Raw genomic sequence first — 20,694 nt, forward strand, 5'->3', positions numbered from 1 at the left:
GATCCAATTAAACCTCAGAATAAAGTTAGTTTCAGTTTCTTTTTCAAACCAATGGACTCATCTATATATACAGTTATTGATAACTAAAATCTTGAAGTAATAACCTATAAAACATCTTTCCTCTTTAAGTCTTTAGAATTGTACAATAGTGTTTTGATGGCTTTGACAAATACTGACTACAATCTACCTGCGTTAAACAATATCAATGGGAGACATTATACAGACTGTACGAATGTATATGAAAAGGATTTGGGAAAGCTTCATTGCACAATGTGTGCACTATTATGAATGTCTCTGGTAAATGAGTCAATAACAGGTTACAGGGGGAACTTTGTTAAGACAGAAACCGTTTTTTTTAATCCGAGATCTTGTAAGATGTTGTCCTGTATTGAGCAACAAGGATAAAGGCCCGCATTTCCTCCATGACAAGAGAGAAAAAAACGGCAGCAGTGTCAGCTTTCACTCTTCTCACTATCATGCTATCAGGTGTACTTTGAACAGGCTTGTGTTTGGTTAAAACCTGCCTTGCGCAGGATGGGTGGGGTAACGTGATGTGTCTCTGAACAGACAAGGTGAAGTCTCCTGTTGTAATACGTGCTCAGGCAAAGAACGGACTTGAATGGAATCTTTTACCTCTAACAGTAGAGAGACCACACTCTAAAGGATTACCCGCTCTTTGGAAATAACTGATCTAAATGTTCATTAAAAACACAATGGAGGCAACCAGTGATCCGACAAAAATCCTGGAGAAGGGTCCAGAATACCTTCGGAAGCAAATGGAATTGGAGAGTGAGACAAAAGGACGCATTAGCGCTGTGGAGAGGCTCGCTGCAAGCAAACTGAAATATGTCAAAAGCCAAAAGGTGGTCAACTCAACTCAGGAGTCAGTGATCAGTATTGAATCAGCCTCTGTGAGTAGCACTGGGTCTTCTAACCGGAGCTCGAATCGTGGTAGGAATCTTGTGACAGGGGGTAACTCAAGAGAGGCAACATGTGGAGTACAAATCAACATCTCGCCAGGGCAGGTACGTCGGTCCAGCTCCAAAAAACGGCCAGACTCTCTTCTGCTTTACAGACAAAAATGTGATTTACTGAGAGGGTCAGCAATGGACCGGAAACACCATGTAACACGTAAGTTGCTACAGAGCTCTGTGCATAAAAATGTTCCGTTACTTGAGGTAACAGATACGGATTGTAAAGCTGAGTGCAACAAGGAAAGAATCCCCACACCTGTGGGAACAGCAAAGGAATGCAGCTCTCATGTAGTGACGTCTAAATCAGAGAGGAGGAAGAATGGAGTAGCAGATCAACACAGCACTGGAAACTGGGATTCTGGGATAAAGGTGACGCCCGGGCTTGTGAATAAATCTGCCGTTCTCCTAACGGTTCCTGAGATTGAAAGAAGATCTGGCAAAGGGGTCAGTCGTTCTCACTCTGACATCAGCTCCAGGTACTCTAAAAACTTTGCAGACTTTGATGCTTTTTTCAAGTACTGTGGGCTCGGCGGTGAGGTTATTGACTCCTTGGGGAAGGAGAACTTCTCTACGCGCTCAGAGAAAATTGCGACAAACATCCGAAGTGTCAGCGTCTCTACATCCGACGGCGGCTTCTCCAGGAACAGCGCCGACACCGATGGACTAATGGAGGTCGTGTTGCATGAAAAGATGCATCAGGGGACGTCAGTTATTGAGCGCAATGCAAGGATCATCAAATGGCTGTACAGCTGCAAAAATGCTATCGAGACTGGGAAAAAATTAAGAGACCTCGATTGAGATAACAGCTTTATTGTGTGTGTGTGTGTGTGTGTGTGTGTGTGAGTGTGTGTGTGTGTGTGTGTGTGTGTGTGTGTGTGTGTGTGTGTGTGTGTGTGTGTGTGTGTGTCTCTCTCTCTCTCTCTCTCTTTGGGCCTTTATCATTGTTTACTTAGATTTTTGTGCTTACAGTCGGTGTGTGCCAGTTTGAGCAGACACTTCGGAGACGAAAGCATGTTTGCTTCTGTTCAAACTTGCATAAAGCTTGCTGGTACATAAATTGCTCAGAAAGTCCCAAGTCGCACACAGAAACACAAAAGCTACAATTTCATCCTGAAAATATATAATTACTTGCAGTTTATCACAATTGTGTGTTAAAGGTCAACGCTATGTGCTTATGTGAACACTTGAAGGCAAAAACAAAAATGACACACAAATCTAGAAGAGTACATGGATTTCAATTTCAGCAGCAGTGATATTCAGTAAGAATTAATTTGTTGAATTGGAATACTAAATACTTTTGCCTAAATAATTCTGTAGCCTTAATAAAGAGTCCATATCATAAGTTGATGGATTCTTTAAAAATGGTTAATATATCCTTTACTCATGATAAGTAAGAAGTAAGAAGTTAACAGCTGCTAATAAGATCACATTATGGGTTGCCAGGTTGTGAAATTTTATTCCTTCCTTTCTGTTTTTGTTTATTATTATGTCTCACAGATGTTGTTCCATCCATTTAATCCATTAATAAATTGCTATTAAATGGATGTTGGCCTATTCACCATCACTCAAAGGGATTTTTCACAATCTGACAACCCGAAAATTCTTATTAATGGCTTGTAAATTATCTATAAAACACTATTAAATCATATATTATCCATTTAAAAAGCTATCTAACTCATAAACCATTTTATAAAAGGTCTTCTAGATAAAGGCTTAGAGATTATATTGTTGAAATGATGTTCCCAGCAGGGTCTTTACATCACAACAAGCATGTGCCCTTAAATCATAATTTATGTAACTTTCTTCTTAACTTCATAATCCAATGAGTGCACTTGCCATTTCTCTCCAGGTGAAAGGTGTACATTCCACACACACACACACACACACACACACACACACACACGCACACACACACACACACACACACACACGCACACACACAAACACACATGTTCATGTTGTTGTGATCTGTGTTTCTTGTTGACAGTAATAAAACTGGTAAAATCATTAAATTTAACTGCAGCCAAACAAAAAGGTTTGTAGTTTTGGTTATTTTCCATTCAAAGACTTGAAGAGTTGGTCAATGAGTTCTGTGCGAGAGGAATGTACCTAATAATCTGATAGGCTTAAATCCAGTGACCCGATGTAACTATATCTCCAATTCCCTTCAAATCTTCACCACTTTCCGTCTCTGTCTGTCTTTTAGCCAACTTTCTTTACTGATCAGAGGATGTAACACAAGAGGGGAAAAATGCAACGGACAGGCTATTGTTGACTCAATGTGTTAAACAGAATTACCACCCACTCTGTTTCTCTCTCACACACTCAGTAACAGACAATATTTATGTGTAGAGTATATTTGAGTAGATACTGCTGCACCCATGTTGTTGTAGTCACACGCTTTTCACTTGTCCAGAAGTCTGGCTGACTAGTTCGCTTCAAGACAAGTCATGTCATGCGCTCTCGTTTTGTTTGCTGCCAGAACGTAAAACTACTTCTTCTCATTTCAGTTTATGATTTACCGTTTCAACCTACAGAAATGTTTTTAAAATTGCACGATGTGTGATTATTGACTGAAAATGTACTTGCATTCCTGTAGGCTCGCAAATGTCTTCTTTAATCAGAATCAGAACCAGAAACACTTTTTTTTAATATGTAAAAGTGTTACTATTACTAATCCACAACTAATGGCTGTTTTTGAACATGTGTTTTATATTGAAGTACTGTTGATTTTGATACACAAATAAAGTTTATACTTTTCTTACAAGTAAAATGTTAAATGTAGCATAATGTTGAATTTACTATATGTTGCCTAAAGAGGGCAGTATCTAACAACAAGACTGAACCGAGTCACTGTGTAAAAATCTCGAGCACTCTCTGTTTGAAGGGCATACTAAACCTCTGACTGCACTGTAATCACAAAACACAAGGCCTAGAGGAACAATAACCACACAGAAACCAGTCTGGATGGATGCTTTTTATGTGATACTATTTGTATTTTGCAAAAACAAAAGAAAAACGATATATATAACTGGCAGCAGCTATTTAGACCTTGTCTCTCCTGTTACAGATGAACAAATGCTGTAGACTTGAGTCTTTTTACTTAAACTTACGTTACAAAGATTAGGACACTGTAGTTGACTTGGAGTTGACTGCTCTTGAGTCTTGACTTACTTGAGAAAGGTGAAGAATTGAACTGTTAAAATACAGGAGCAATGAAAAATAAATAAGGCAGTGCCAGACAGGCCTTGCACAGCCTCAAATCTTGAATATTTAAAGATGTGTTTTAAGATACATAAAGCACTATAATTTTCACTACATAGTTACTAGTTACTTTTTACATATAAAAACACATGATATGCTTAAATGATATGATGCAGTACTGTACTACTAATCTATCCAATATTTAAAAAGTATCTAAAATTGCCTCAACACTGGCGAACAGCAACTTTGAAATGCTCTTACATGAATTTGTTAGCAATAAAAACGGAATAACATAATATTCTACAATTATATAATACTGTGAAAACAGCCATTCTGCATAATGAGTACTTTTTCTTTTGATACTTTGAGTAAGTAAGTACTTAGGATCTGAGTACTTCCACCACTGATACAAGGTTTACTACATGTCTCAAACTCAGATTTAAGGAAAAGTGATCTTTCCACCTTCAACAGATGAATTTGTAAACAGCCTTTTAGCATCAAACTCTGATTTTAATTATTAAACCTAATCATTGACAGATCTTGGTCTCAGCCATGTAAAACACCTTATTAACAAAGCTTTGAAATAACAAACTTTGCGTTGCGTTGCATTCAGACGCCTGGAATATATGCATCATGATTTGGAGTTTGCTTACTTTGAAAGGCTTGAGACTTGACTTGGACTTAGACTTCCCCCAAAACATATGTGACAATGATAAGGAACATTTGCTAATACTAATTCTCATAATAAATGTGCAATGATACTCCTGCTTATGCACATCAGTGCAGGAAGTACCCACAACAGTAGAATAGTGACTCAGATAAAATAACGTTAACTATATTAGGTCTTGTGGTTCATAAAATAATGCAATAACATTAATACAATATGATTATATCTGTTTTTAAAATGTTCCTTAATAACAACATCATCATGACTCACACAACTGTCCAGTGGTCCCTTCCCATCCCCCATTTCAAAATCAAAACACAAGTACATGTGCGCAGTCCTCTGTCACGTGCAGAAGATAGCCCCAACAAAAGTGAATGGATTTTTAAAAAAAGAAAATGATTGACAGCCGCTGTCAGCCAATCAGCATCGCGATTCTGTGTAGCAACACAATAAATACAGAAGTTTCGTCCAATCAAAGAGCTTTAGGGGGCGTGGACGAATTCCAGAGTCCGCACTGTGTTTACTTCCGTCAATATTTCCTCCAGCACAGTAGGCAGAGGCTGAGACGATACATCAAAGCAGTCGCTTAAGGTTTGTTTAGCCGTTTTGTAGAAAACCCCAACTCTGTTATACTGTAGTTGAGATTCTTTATTTTCTTTCTGTCGTGAATATATGCGTTAAACCAGCTGACAGCTTGTCTTGTCTTCGTTTTGTGGCAACACGACTTGGACAGCGTTTGCTAGTTCTGTTATTTTTCTAAATGCCCAAATTAAATGCGTCATATTTGTTGTCAGGTGTGTTTTTAAAGCAATTTGGCTCAGTATACCATATTACATCCCATTGTTTACCCGTAATATCGCGATAACATGCTCAATATAGATGACGTTTATAATGGCCCTTTTGTGTATGTGCAAGTTGTTGTCAGATATGAACCATAACACGTAGTTGTAGACTGCAGACAGAGGCTATGGCAGACAAGAAAGGCCATAATAATTAGATTTTTTCCTCCTTTTTATATTGTTGAAATTTAAATATCCATATCATTGAAATATTATGAAAATCTGAATTTATGTGTTTTCATTTCTTCTCTTTTGACATGTTTATAAGGTCATTTTAATGGGTACAATTCATTAAAAAAAACTCAGATAAAAGTGCCCAGTTGCTCATTTTCTTTGCCCCTCTTTCCCAGACAGGCCTTGTGTCCAAATAGCATTTTTCTCTAAAAGAAAAGCCCTATAAGTTCCTATATGTACAATCAGCCTCAGATGACAGCATGTGACAAAGGTCATATTGATTATTATCCTATTAAGTTTAAATCTTTCATCTTGAACTTTGAGCAAAACACATTTTTGAATTAAATTTAAAGATGGGGAAATGAATGTGAGCAACTTGAATATCATTTCTGAAAGTTTATTTTTTAACCCATAAGACAACCTAACATTAAGTAGGTTATTATGAAGTGACTATATTTCTCAATTAAGTATTCAGTTGTTTATTATGGCCTTTCTTTGCTTCCATAGACCCAAAGCACAAAGATAAATCCTGAATCTTGTTAACCCTCCAGGTGTTTGGAGTTGCAGAGACCATCTCTGCTCTCATTCTACCCCAGCTAAAATGCCTTTCTTGGGCAAGGACTGGAGGTCACCAGGATTGAGCTGGACAAAGACAGAGCATGGCTGGAAGAGGATTGTCTTCTATGGACACGAGTTGGAAGATAACAACAGAGAGATAGACTTGAAAGAGTAAGATTAATCTTATTTTCATGTTTGTGTGTAGAGGGATCATATCTTGTTCATCATTGTCATCTATAGCTTCCTTTTAATGGCTTTGATATACCAGTGTCAAACTTCATATGGTAAACGAATCAGTGTGTTATCAGTTTAGATTAGATTTAACAGGCTGCATACACTATTTTAATATTTATTAGATCCTCAGTACCCAATGCTACATGCATTTACGTATACAACTATTTATTTCCTCAGCAGCCTGCTGTTTCTTATGCAGTACTAAAAAACATCTAGTAGTGTATCCTAAGGCTGGATTACATGTGGATATAAACATTTATTGACTTTTAGTGATATCATATCTTGATGATATGACCGTAATGTGTTTTCTGCTGTCCAAAGTAATGAGTCTGAGCAAAATGTAATTCAAGACTAAAATGACTTAGTGGAGTTTTGACTTTACACATTTGAGTTTTGTCTGATTTTAATTACCAGTAGAACACAAAATACTTAATAAAATACTAAGCAACTCAAAATTGCAGTGTATGAGTTTTTCTTTTCATAGCCCATCATAATTGTCTAGAGTAGATGAGATCTTTAACATTAGATTATAATCTGTTTTGACCATGGATTGTTGTAGTTTGCTGTTGTCGATGTATGAGCTAGTTTGTGTTAATGCCTGATTGCAAACCAAATTTAATTTTTGGTAGAAATGCTTAATAGATGAGGGGAAAAGGGAAGAGTGACAGGGAGTCAGTAGATAATAACGGTGGTGCACTGATAAGGCCATAGCTACTCAGCGCCAGAAATAAAAATGATTATGCCAAGTCTAATCAGGGCTCCAGCAGAGAGTCTCTGATGAGGTTGTTTGCATCCAACAATTGCAGCCTGTTATTGCCAAAGGGGTGTCATGGCAACAGACAGGGTTAAGTATAGTGCTGGTTTTAGACTCAAGAGGCTAATTGTTCAACTTTATCCTGTTAAAGAAAAGATGCATATTAAAAATAATTGAAGTGGAAGTTCACAATATGACAGACAATGTTTTTAAGTTGACGTGTAACTTGTGAGATGTGTCTTGTCAGAATCTGAAGTATTGAGGTCAGGTGTTTTTGTGTGTGAACGGATTTGACTTTCTTTCCCCGAACTACCCCTCAAAGCAATACACACACACATTCTTGTTGTTTATGAGCACACATTTGAAACAAGTAATGCAACCTGGTTGTCATAAAGTGACACTGGCTCAACCTGCAAATGTCATCATTGTAAACTAAAAGAAATGTAAAGACTCCCTGATGGTGGTTATAAGGCCTCAGGAAACAGGATTATACCTGATGTGTGACTTCTTAATTTACTTAAAGGAATACTCCATCCACCATTTGTATATCAATTACTCACCCCGTGTTACCTTGAGTCCTTGAAGAAGACTTTGTTTTTCTCGCATGCCTCCATGGTGAACGAAGGATCAAGAAACTGAGACAATTCTTGATCAATAAGTCATATGCTCACTACTTCCCAAACACATGCTTCTAAACTAAAACCTTACTATTTAATAAAGTGTTTTGAATGGTACGTTTTTTTCGAAAGTGTTTGGGAAGTAATGAGCATAAGACTGGATAAATGAGACTTTGATTATGCCGAATGAGTTGCGTGAGAGTTGGTAAACAGATGTTTCAGTATAGTTTTGTTGTTGTTAAATGCAGCCGCCATTTATTTCAATACATCAAGAATTTATAATAGCCATTATAGTGTTCAAAACATGTTTTCAGATGCCTTGAAATCCTGCATAGTGTCAGATCAGCACAGAAAGTCAATATCAGACTTCTTGTTTAGTATCTGTCTCTTGGAGTTACTTTTCGATGTTTACAATATTCTGTGTACAGGGGGGAGTACAGTTACACAATGAGAACAAACGCGTGTGCGTGTGTGTGTGTGTGTGTGTGTGTGTGTGTGTGTGTGTGTGTGTGCGCGCTCAGCACCAGTTGGTGATATCTCCCTCAAGTCACAGTGTCGCTCTTCTGTTGATCGACCAGCTAACAGTACCTCACGGTGCCACGTTAGCTGGTCAGCAGTCTTTTCACAACAAGATCAGACAATAACTAATGACATCATCCGTTCACATTGGCCGCTCTCCAAATGCAGCCTCACTCAGAAAGGCCAGTGACTTCATGCCACTGAGGTACATTAGGCAGACCGACCCATGTAAGAAAGAAAGACGAGCATTATGATGGCCACTAACATGGCATGGTACCCTGTGTAACAGAAGTAGTTTAAAACATAATGTATCTATATGTCTATTATCATGTGCAATATTACTTTTCATCATTTTTTCAATGTCATTGCCAATATTACTTTTCAATGTACTTATTTTACTGAATGTATTTGACTTTTATTGTTATTCTATTTGGCACTGGTGTTGTAATACTACACTTTATTACTGTTATTTTTTATTCTTATGTTGATGCAATTTCTGAGAAATCTCTGACACAATAATTTCCTTCGGGATTAATAAAGTTCTCTCTCACCTTATCTCTTATCTTAGAAAAATCCAGTGCCGGATAGGTGTTGGAAAGTTGAGTGCCAGCTAAGTATTTGGCTCTCACCTTACTGTGAATCTCTGTTACAGATCATTTATCTGGCACTTGATGAATTGATTGTTTAGTCATCTTGCACTTGGCAAATCACGTTAATAAATGCATCTCTCCAACAGTGAGTAAGGGAAGGTTAACAGACACATACTCCATGTGTTTTCTTCCTTTTTCATGTTGACTCCCTACTTAGCCTTTAGCTCATGTAGTTACAGTTTAAATACCCTCAAATCCTTCCAAACATTCCTGTTGCGGTGTGATGTCTTTTATTGGCTCTGTGGAGGACGGTGCTCTGCGTGCAACGTGTGTTAAAAAGTCAAGCTATTATTGCATTCCTTACTTGTAATTCACTGTGACAGATTGCTGTGCTTGCATGTGGGTATGCCAGTGCAATTGGATAAATGGATAGAGACGAGGGATTACTGTAGGGCCCATTCACTCCCAATTGTTGACTTCGCAGTCAGACAAGCAAAGCCATGCCTTTACTTGATGCTGCAGGGAATAGTAAATTAGTTTCTAAATCCAAAAGCATATGTATTGAAATCACCCAGATTGTGACTTATCATTAAGTAAATATTTTCTCCAGCTTCTGAAAGCTTACAAAGAGAACATAGCCCTGGTTCTCTGGGACTTATAATCATCCATCCATCCATCCATCGTCTACCGCTTATCCGAGGTATTGTCGCGGGGGCAGCAGCTCCAGTAAGGAACCCCAATGTTCCCTTCTCCGGGCCACATCCTCCAGCTCCGACTGGGGGATCCTGAGGCGACCAGGCCAGTGAGATATAATCTCTCCACCGAGTCCTGGGTCTTCCCCGGGGTCTCCTCCCAGCTGGACGTGCCTGGAACACCTCCCTAGGGAGGCGCCCAGGTGGCATCCTTACTAGATGCCTGAACCACCTCAACTGGCTCCTTTCAACGCAAAGGAGCAGCAGGCTCTACTCCGAGTCTCTTACGGGTGGCTGAGCTTCTCACCCTATCTCTAAGGGAGACGCCAGCCACCCGTCTGAGAAAACCCATTTTGGCCGCTTGTACCCGTGATCTCGTTCTTTCGGTCATGACCCAGCCTTCATGACCATAGGTGAGGGTAGGAACGAAGATTGACCGGTAGATCGAGAGCTTTGCCTTCTGGCTCAGCTCTCTTTTCATCACAACGGTACGGTAAAGTGACTGTAGTACCGCCCCCGCTGCTCCGATTCTCCGGCCAATCTCTCGCTCCATCGTCCCCTCACTCGCGAACAAGACCCTGAGGTACTTGAAGTCCTTCACTTGGGGTAAAGGCTCATTCCCTACCCAGAGTAGGCAATCCACCGGTTTCCTGCTGAGAGCCATGGCCTCAGATTTTGAGGTGCTGATCCTCATCCCAACCGCTTCACACTCGGCTGAGAACCGATCCAGTGACTGTTGAAGGTCACAGACCGATGACGCCATCAGGACCACATCATCTGCAAAGAGCAGCGATGAGATCCTCAGGTCACCGAACTGCAACCCCTCTCCTCCATGACTACGCCTCGATATCCTGTCCATGAAAATCGCGAACAGGATTAGTGATAATGCACAGCCCTGGCAGAGGCCAACATTCACGGGAAACGAGTCCGACTTACTGTCGAGTATCCGGACACAACTCTCGCTTTGGGCATACAGGGATTGGATGGCCCTCAGAAGTGACCCCCTCACCCCATACTCCCGCATCACCTCTCACAGTATCACCCGGGGGACCCGGTCATACGCCTTCTCCAGATCCACAAAACACATGTAGACCGGATGGGCGTACTCCCAGGCCCCCTCCAGGATCCTTGCGAGAGTGAAGAGTTGGTCCGTTGTTCCACGACCAGGACAGAATCCGCATTGTTCCTCTTCAATCAGAGGTTCGACTACCATCCGAACCCTCCTTTCCAGCACCTTGGAGTAGACTTTACCAGGGAGGCTGAGAAGTGTGATACCCCTGTAGTTGGCACACACTCTCTGGTCCCCCTTTTTAAATAGGGGAACCACCACCCCAGTCTGCCACCCCCTGGGTGCTCAACTTCAGCCAATAAATTATTAATGGATGAAGAGTCAGTCCAGCCCTTTGATCTCTCAAAGGTCATGAGAGACTGTCAGTTACAGAGGAATATAACTTAGTACAGATAAGAGTTTCAGCTTTATTATATTTTATGTCTTTCTTGCATTACAAGAAAATATTGCAAGTTTTCACAGCATAGATATATATATATATATATATATATATATATACTTAAGAGAGAAAACAGCTATATTTTGTAACTCTGGATACAAAGAGCTGACAATGTAATTCTGCACTATTTATATTCAATATAAATGTAATAAATGTGCAGACCCTCACAGAAACATAGTCTGTATCCAATATATTAACATGCTCTCACGCTTTCATTTGGGTTTGAGTTGAGCCAATTCAAACCTCCCATGTCAACACATGTCGAGTTTAGTTCAGCTGCCAAAAAGTTAAGATCTATATTTCAGCAATAACAAGGCCACTTTTGAACCAAGCACACCACGAATGGCTGCCAGAAATAACAGAGATCAGATAGAGGTCTCACAATGTTTTGCCTGTTTTCTGAGAAAAGACTGTCTGAGTCACATCTATCTGTCTCTCAGAGTCTGATATATGCAGTGTTTCCTCCATTATAACAGACACTGAATCATTATAATGTCACATCTAGACTATTCTGACTCCTGCTACATCATGTTTAGCCGGCTTATTATTACAATTCGTCCAAAATAAAGCACCTAGATTTGATCCGAATAATTTTAGTTTATTCTGTGGCATTAAGGGTGGCCCATCTCTTAATAAATAGATGATTCAAAGATTCAATTGCAAGGATGGCGCCGCTTTTACTTTTTTGTTTGCTTTTGAACTTTCTTCGCAACATGCGAGCCGCCCAAGCGAGACCTATCATTCAGTGTGATGGAGAACAACTTCTGCACATCAGAACGTTGGCGGCGTCTTCCCTGGATTAAAAGCACGATGAACTCTGAAGCAGGATGGCATGGCAACGGGACATTAAGAACTGTAACGGTATGGTTTTCACACAGACTTGGCGTGCCCCTTCGATCCCAGAGATACCCCGCTGTTCTAAAGGGGACCTGACCTGCAACAGGCCACCCACCTCCTACAGATCTGGAAAGGAGATAAAAAATAAATAAGATAAAAGTTGGAGAGGAAGATAAAACAAACAGACAAATTAAATAAATAAGAATAAATATATAAAATATAAAATCCACCATGGTGCCTCTTTTTCCTTAGAGTTATTTATTTATTATTTTAGTTAATACTGTCTCTCTTTTTGCTCACCCCTCTATATCTTTCACACAGAAAACCAATACACACACGCACACGCACACGCACACACACACAAACCTAAACACATGCATACTACAATAAGAAAGATTTAAGCCAAACATAATGCCTTGTTTGTTTTTGCACTTGTTGTTATTGTTTGAGTCTAGTCCTCTCGCTTGTCTTAGGTTGTCTCGTATGTTTTATTTGTTTATTTTCAAGCTGGTCACTTGTATTGCACAATAAACAAAGAATATGGATTATATACAGTGTGTATATATATTTATTTATTTATTTATTTTCTCTGCATATGTGCTGGCCCTGTTAACCCCAAAATACTGCATCACATAAAACTGCCTACGATCGTTCATGCCATTGCAGAGTGATATACAGGACATCAGTAAAAAGTCCCTGACTTGCTCCAGGCTTCTTGTTCTCAGTGGTTTCTACATTGTACTTCTGTTCCACTGGTCTCACTCTAATGCAAATTCCTCCCATGCCTTCTGTGTCCAAACAGGGTCTGCAGTGACAACAAAGAGAATCTGTGTGTTGGAGATGTGTGTGAGCTCGCCACCACAAAGAGGAAAAAGGACCTCTACAACAATAACACCAAGTCTCAGTGTGAGTTTCACATAATCACTCTTTTGGCTTATACAAATATTAAAGGCCCTTTGTGCTTTGTTTGCATGAAGACTTTTTATTCATTTGGTAATGTATCACCATAGATTGTCATATTAAAGCTAACAGCATTGTATGAATGGCTATTTGTGAGTTGTACATGTATTTACATAATGTATTACATTTGTAATGTCAGTGATGTGTTTTGGGTTGTGTTTACACTACTTGGACGTGTGTGTTTCAATATCAAAACAAGCTAAATCTCATTCGGCTGTGGCACAGATTCCCTGTAGGAAACATTGTTTAGTACTAAAACCTTTCATCCAAAAAGTGGAATTCAACCCTCTTACACAAAATATTTATTCTTATCTGAGAGTCAGTGAGACGTAGTGACACAGAAAGCAACATTTCCAGGGTTTTGGGAAAAGCAGAGTAGCATATGTGGCTTTTAAAATAGATTTGAATGCTCTGCATCTCCACACATCATAGACTCTGTGCACTTCATCAGTGGTGGAATGTAACTAAAAAACATTTACTCAAGTTACTGCAGCACAACTTGTACTCTACTTGAAGACTTCCATTACTTCACTACAATTCAGAGGAAAATGTCGTACTTTATACCCCACCACAGATGTTTAATAACTATAGTTAATAGATGATTTGATTTGTTTCTTACAAAACATGTGATGGTCTTTTAAAATCCGAAACACAGTTATTAAAATCATCATTCCACACTTCTGTGAGATCTCAAGGACACACACTGTATTTTGGTGAGAAACACTGAGATAATGGGGCAAGCTAAACCTGTATGAGCTGGTATGCAGGTTAACGACCGACCATTTGAGCTGAAGACTGCCTATTTAGCCTCCGGACCTGATGTCTCACCGGTCACTCCTGTTCAGCTCCACTTCAAACTATTCAGACATGTCAAAACACATTTCAGGTTTTTACCCTCGCAGAATTAGGCCACTGTGTGCAGTCTCCTCTCGGTACTGTTCAGCAAATGTACACATTTCAGTTTATGGAATGTTTAAAGGTGCAACGTGTAGTGCCGAGCCACCTGCTCCCAAAGAAAGTATATCAGTATATCAAATATGTCTCGGGGAGGAGAGAGGTCGGCTGCCGCCTCCGTCGGACGAGGCCTAATACTGCAGTTCAATAACACAAACCTGCAGCAAATTCTAAAGTTAGTGAGGTGATGGTGTCCAGTGTTTATTGAAAGGTATTGAGTTAACAAAGTGACACAATTTAACATTAGCCAATAATGATTTTTATAAAGGTAATATTTACTGTCAAGCTATTGGATTGGATTGCATTAAATTGCACAGGGGCTCATTATATTGTGTCCCCTTGACATTAGAAGTATGTACATTTACACCAAAACACTTAAACTCCGATGAATAATGAGTTTGTCTTTCTTGTCCAGTTGTTTTCACGGATAAATGGATCTACGTGCAGAAAGGGAGCACGAAAGAAGTGAGTGCTCCAGCTGTTACTAGAACATTTCACATGAAGGGTTTATATGCTGTTAATTGAAACGGCAGAATTTGAATTTGAATTTGAATTTGAATTTGAATTTGAAATAAGTGAGTCTTTAATAAAAAAGTGTGTGTGTGCGTGTGCGTGTGCGTGTGCGTGTGCGTGTGTGTGTGTGTATTTTAATGTTCAACACACAGCGACACGGATACTGCACGCTTGGTGAAGCCCTCAACCGTCTAGACTTTTCCAGTGCCATTCAGGACTTGAGAAGATTCAACTATGTCGCAAAAGTGAGCGATGAAGTTCACACTTTTGGATTAAGAATCACTTTGGAAACTGTTGTGCGACTCTTTCTCTAAATGTCTTGCTGTGTTTCCCCCCCCCCCCCCCCCCCCCCATAGCTTTTCCAGCTAATAGCCAGGTCTCAGCTGACCTCTTTGAGTGGAGCTGCACAGAAAAACTATTTCAATATACTGGAGAAGATTGTACGGAAAGGTAAGGAGACCTGAGACAGAGATATTGTACCGCCAGACATTTTCTCTATCTGGTGTCAGAGCTTCTCGTTGCACCCTAAACTCTGATTTTAGGCTCTTGTTGTGGTAGTAAAAGTAATTTAGCAGTACTCACGGCAGTGTTATTGCACGGAATCCCGAACCTTGTAGGAACACTGTGGTCCATCATAATTGGGTTGCGTTGCCTGGGGGAGCAAAGTACAGATGTAGTCTACCACAATCATAAGGTGAAACGTATCTGGTAAAATCTGTTAAAATTCTGCAGTGTTTATTTGAAACTGGTTCTTTTCAATAACATGTTTGTTTTGTTTGTTTTTTTGTATTGTTATGGTGCCTGTCTGGACTTTTCAGTAGTAAAATATTTTTTCAAACAATCCTTAGTCTTTGCATCTTCGTTGTCCTTACATGCAGTTATAGGTGTTTTAAGTGGGATAAGGAAATATTTTGTTACGTTATGTTTTCTTTTTCATCTCCTGTGTGTTTTTTGTTTCTTTACTAGTTCTAGATGACTACTACAACCCACGCCTTGTCAAGGATTTGCTGCAGGACCTGAGCTCGACACTGCACAATCTGGCTATCCATGTCGGCAGGTGCGTCCTCGTGGGCAACGTCAACATCTGGTTGTGCCGACTCGAGACCATTCACAAATGGGAGCAGCAGCTCAACAACCTGCAGATCCCCAAGGTAAGAAGGTGTACTGGTGTTTGTGTGTGTGTGTGTGTGTGTGTGTGTACATGCATGGATTTGCATATGTGTATCCCATCACGTGTAGTCCATCCCAAAGCCTCAACACGCCTCCAGGTTCAATTTGAGCTGTCTGTATGTAAATGTGACTTTTAAAGTGCAGTAGGTTTGCATCGTTTTTTATCCTGCTCCAGCTTAGCTAAATGTAACAAGTGAGGAACATTAAATATGGAAGGGGAAGTGTTGACAACTAATGTTGGACCTAGTAATTTAATATTCAAATGTGTATGAATCACATCATTCTCAGTTGAAAAACCACTCATGCGATGTACAAATATTTGAGTCCAGCTCTGAATTTTAATGTGTCTCTCTTAATTGTCTCCCCAGCAAATTTGCAATGGCATCTCATTCAACGACTTGCCGCTACACATGCAAAACAAGATCCTGTGCAAGTTATCTGATGCCTATGACATCATTAACCTGGGGCAGGCCACGCCTACTCTGTACAGCCTCAGTGAGAGTAGCATACCGTGGAAGAAACTCTGCCACTTTCACTTCTCAGACAAACAGGTGAGAGAACAACATGTTTATTTTAATCAGCCATGGGCATGGAGTACATGCAGTTAAATCTGGGATTTTAATAATGATTTTAAAAGGGCATATGCTTAAAACTTACACTAATAGTTTATGGTTCAGCATCCAAAGAGATGGCTGCTATGAAGTTCGCATGTTGACCACTAGAGGGTGGAAGTACCACAATTTTCTCACAGTGATCTGTCTCACCCTCCCTCTCTGACTTACACACACACACGCACACACACACAGTCTCACTCGCATGTATAAACACCCACTTAGGATTGGTGTTAATGAGAAATTGTCCTCCATTATATCTATTCACACTTTGTCCCAGTTATAATTACATGTCCGTCCCTCGTGTTTTTATTTTTATTTATTTTTTATTGTGTGTTTCCTTCCATCCACTTGCAGTTCTGCAGGAATTTGGTCCTATCCAAGAGTGATAATGTGGACTGGAAGCTAATGTACTTCACCCTGAAGAAACATTATCCAACAAAGGAGCAGTACGGCGACACCTTGCACTTCTGCAAACACTGTAGTATCCTCTTCTGGAAGGTAAACGAGAAGCTAACGCACACCTGCAACCACATGCATGTCATCTAGAAAACACCATACGACTAGCCAGAAGTGTTCATCAGACTGCAGATAAATTACAAGTTGTACTTTACAGTGTAGGAGAATATTAAAAGAAGGTTAAAAGTTTAGGGCAAGTTTAACTGATTGGTTCAGCTTTTGCTTTTAGTGTGTGTAAGTGTGTGAGTGTGAGTGTGAGTGTGAGAGAACTGTACATAAATCAGACATGAGAGTCTATCAAACCAAGTATCACGTTTGTCCCAGAGCACATTGTATTTCTTTGGCCAAAGAGACAAAACAGCCATTATTGTTTGGTATACTCAGTGTAAGGTCTCAGAGACACTTTGGTCCAATCACATGGCCTCTCTCACAGTGATATCTGTCTCTAGCGTGGCGTGAGAACAGTAAATAGAATAGTAGAGTAAATATTTGACATTGGGGAAAAAAATGTTCTACTTTGACTAATTACAGATCAAATGACTGTTAAAACTTCAGGCCAGTATAATAAAATGCTCCATTTTCAGAACAATATTCTGATTATTACAACAGGAACTAATGAGTCACACATATAAGCGCATACATCATCACTGATAAGATAAGATAAGATACACTTTATTGTCCCACGGGGAAATTTGGCGCGTTAAACACGCTTAATGTTGAGTGTGAGACAGTAGTTATTTAAAATGATAAAGGGTAATGGTGAGGATAACAGTAATCCTTGTTTTCCACAAATACAATGGATTCTGTGAACTCATGTGCTCACACATGTTAACACATGTGATCTGACCTTAAACCATGTTTAAGAAGATTTGTATCTACACAGAATAATATAATATAAGAATATAACAGTAATTGGATTTAAAATGTTCCTATATATGTTCCCCCCTCCTTGCAATTATTTACCACTCATAATCTTGTTACCCTCCTCGCTGGGTCCCTATACTTTTTAACCTCTGCCCTCTTTGCGTCCCTCTTCTTGCTTGTCTCCCTTCCTTCCCGCCTCTTCTCCTGGCTCCCCTTCTCCCTGATTTTTTTAAGGATCGCCACCTGGCTTTGTTATTCAAGGTACTTTTCTGTTCTTCGTTAGCTGCCGGTTTGTCTCACGTTTCCCAAATGATCTGATGATAACTTATCTTTTTTCCATGCGTTAAGCTTTTGTCTTGTACTGTTCTCAGTTTCACTTGATGTCATCATGTTTTGCTCGAGGTGTGTTTAGCAAACAGGGCCGCTCTTTCCGCTGACTCTTTAATGGCCTCTAACCCCTTTTCTTAAAGTTCTCAAATTCCTCTGAAATGTTGAGTCGACGTATCTGAAAGAAATCGGTCACAAATGTTTCTCTGTGCATGCATACTAATGTCCAGGATAAATCCATCACTAAGTTTGTGTTAACGTCCTTTCATGTTCTTAGTATCTGCTGATTGATGTGTCTGCTGGTTTGGTCTCCCTTCTTTCTAACAATGTGGTTGTTGACTCTCCTCCAGGACTGTGGCCATCCGTGCACAGCCATCAATCCAGACAGCTGCCTCATGCCCATTTCTCCGCAGCACTTTATCGACCTCTTCCAGTTCTAAACCCTCCACGTTGCTCTTCAAGCGAAGCGTCCATTTACTCTCACTCCCAAACCGGAGTGTGTACGAGACCTTTATGTGGTTTACCCAAATACAAAGGGCTTCATTTCCTTACTCACAAGTGTTTCCTTAAGATATAGGAAATATTAAATGTGTATGTTTGTAGATTTTAAGAATGTTGGTGATGTGTGAAATATTAATGTGTTTCCTCCTCTTGCACAAATGTTGGTCTTCTTGACAAAAAAAGACTATTCATGATTAAGGAAAGAAAATAATATGTAAATGTAAGGTGAATATGTGTAAGGATTTGTAAACGGTTTGTAGCATGTTTATGGTAGGTAAGTGGTGATAGGTAATGTTTAAGAGGTTGTTTTTTTTTTTTAAGGGTTCAATGTGTAATTCCGAGACACGTGTTCCAAAGAAATAGTATTTCACCTCTAAACTCCATATGATCTCTAATGTTTACATTTTAGTTGTAGTAATTTGCCATAGTAATTGTATTATAATTTGTTCTTTATATTGTGTTGCATTTACTCCTGTGTAATGCTCATCAGTCAGTGGGCAAGAATACTAAAACTCGAACAAACTGCTGAAACTGTGTTTACTGGGGCACTCATGTTTACCGGGCGTGTAACGTTACGTTAGTTTGGACTAAATCCAAAGGGGCAGAAACTAGAAAACGACACGCATATTCGTCTCATCTTCCCGGTGGCAGCGCAGCCAGGAGAGCAGCCAGCCGGGGGAGGAGAGAGCTCGGCTGCCCCAGTCAGCGGCCGAAGAGACTTGAGCTCAGCCAGAACAAGCTCCAGCACCGGCAGTCACAGCGGGCTGCTGGACCTGTGTAACAGCAGCAACAGGGAGTTCGCAGTTCCCCGGTGCTGTGGCTGACCTCGAGCTAACTGCTAACTGAAGCTACGTCGTTTCCCGGGGCTGCCGACAGCTTTACACTCTGCGAAACAGCCTCCTGGCAGCTGTGAGGACGAAGCGAGGTGGTGCGGGTGGTTTTCTCGTTTCTGCCACTTTGAATGTAATCCAGAAAACAAACTATAAAACAGACACGTAACATGGCTGTAATATGGACAAGCGAGTCAGGCAGCTGTGCTTCTTCTCCCTTTGGTCTGAGGCTGGCGCTACAGTGACTCACAATCACCTCTAGAGTATCAAGCAGTATTACAAGACAGGATGGAGCTAGTCAGTTAGCATGCTGATTCCAGTAGATACAGTATCTCTGCAACACAACACATAGACGTCTTTGACATAATGTCAACACTGGTACCTCTTCACATTCTGTTGATAATGCTGTTCATTGTTTTATGGTTAAATTCTGGCATATCTTACACATTGAACCTTTAATGGCAACATTTACAGTTCATTTAATGGGGTTAAACTATTCTGATTTTTAATTACGGTGGTGTTTTTCTGCAATAACTGGATGCATGTCATGTTTGATTCTCTGTGTACATACTGTATGTTGTCTTTTGTGAATTCTTGCTGTGCTCTGTGTACATTGGAAGTGAAAATAATGTAAAACTCCATTAGCCGTAAACGTTTTTACTATGTGCTTTTGTCAGAACTGTCAAATGACAGAGAAAATATTCAACATTATTAGTGGGGGGGGGGGGGAGTTTTGTATCCTTCCTCAAACTTTTGTAATGGCCCTTTACCATCCCAATACTCCTGATGGTACTATCATGACTTTTATGGGATAGGATGGAACTAGCTATAATTAATAAAATATTTCTAAAAACCTGTTTCTGTTCTTGATTTTATACTGGGAGATGCAGAGGATTTGTTTTACTTTTGTTGACTGGAGTATGATTTTTTAATTGTAGTTTCCACACGTTGGATATAAATGTCCCCCCACCTTAAACGGCAAGGGGAAAAAGCTTATTTTCAATCACAGGAGCAAAGTTTCATTATTAATATTAATTTCAAGATTAATATTCTTCTGCTTATGCTCCACTCTCAATCTTTCTAAAGGCAGTTCACTGGGAAGTTGCAAGAAATAGATGGTAACATTTTTATTAAAATGTAATGAAATTGAGGCAAAGTGTAGAAAACAATCATTTCTGAAGTGTTTGACCAGCTTTAAATGCTTGCTGATAAATTAAAAAAAGAAACTTGGGTAAGACTGTTTCTGTTTTGCCACTGTATCAGTAAAACCATCTGGGTGGTGAACGCAAAGCCTGTTAAATCAAGGCGTAAATGTACTCCAGACTGCAATTTGTTGAA

The 20,694-nt window shown here is 39.8% G+C and overlaps 2 protein-coding genes across 3 annotated transcripts; both read left to right on the plus strand.

Annotated features, from left to right (window-relative positions):
• Positions 1-713: 713 nt before the first annotated feature.
• On the plus strand, positions 714-1,772 carry fam110c (family with sequence similarity 110 member C). Its single transcript, XM_029425851.1, has 2 exons — positions 714-951; positions 985-1,772. Exons 1-2 carry the CDS (start codon positions 714-716, stop codon positions 1,770-1,772), a joined length of 1,026 nt encoding a protein of 341 aa, XP_029281711.1.
• A 3,560-nt stretch (positions 1,773-5,332) lies between these two features.
• Positions 5,333-19,011, plus strand: fbxo25 (F-box protein 25). 2 transcript variants are annotated; one of them, XM_029462572.1, is made up of 11 exons: positions 5,333-5,436; positions 6,410-6,587; positions 12,970-13,073; positions 14,497-14,546; positions 14,747-14,839; positions 14,951-15,044; positions 15,561-15,745; positions 16,133-16,315; positions 16,733-16,876; positions 17,933-17,959; positions 18,376-19,011. In XM_029462572.1, the coding sequence occupies exons 2-11, from the start codon at positions 6,460-6,462 to the stop codon at positions 18,463-18,465; spliced, it is 1,098 nt and encodes a 365-aa protein (XP_029318432.1). In that variant the 5' UTR covers positions 5,333-5,436; positions 6,410-6,459; the 3' UTR covers positions 18,466-19,011. The 2 variants fall into 2 exon arrangements, with proteins under 2 accessions (XP_029318432.1, XP_029318433.1); XM_029462573.1 differs by lacking the exon at positions 17,933-17,959.
• The last annotated feature ends 1,683 nt before the right edge of the window (positions 19,012-20,694 follow it).

This window comes from Cottoperca gobio, chromosome 24 (genome assembly GCF_900634415.1).
Source record: "Cottoperca gobio chromosome 24, fCotGob3.1, whole genome shotgun sequence".
In the NCBI taxonomy this organism is placed as follows: domain Eukaryota; kingdom Metazoa; phylum Chordata; class Actinopteri; order Perciformes; family Bovichtidae; genus Cottoperca; species Cottoperca gobio.

Bases quoted from the DNA above. Each gene is read 5' to 3' on its own strand.
- fam110c (XM_029425851.1), top strand. From the start codon at position 714: ATGGAGGCAACCAGTGATCCGACAAAAATCCTGGAGAAGGGTCCAGAA. The intron at 952-984 runs GTAGGAATCTTG...GTAACTCAAGAG, and splicing joins TAACCGGAGCTCGAATCGTG to AGGCAACATGTGGAGTACAA.
- fbxo25 (XM_029462572.1), top strand. From the start codon at position 6,460: ATGCCTTTCTTGGGCAAGGACTGGAGGTCACCAGGATTGAGCTGGACA. The intron at 14,840-14,950 runs GTGAGCGATGAA...CCCCCCCCATAG, and splicing joins GATTCAACTATGTCGCAAAA to CTTTTCCAGCTAATAGCCAG. The intron at 15,045-15,560 runs GTAAGGAGACCT...TTTCTTTACTAG, and splicing joins GGAGAAGATTGTACGGAAAG to TTCTAGATGACTACTACAAC.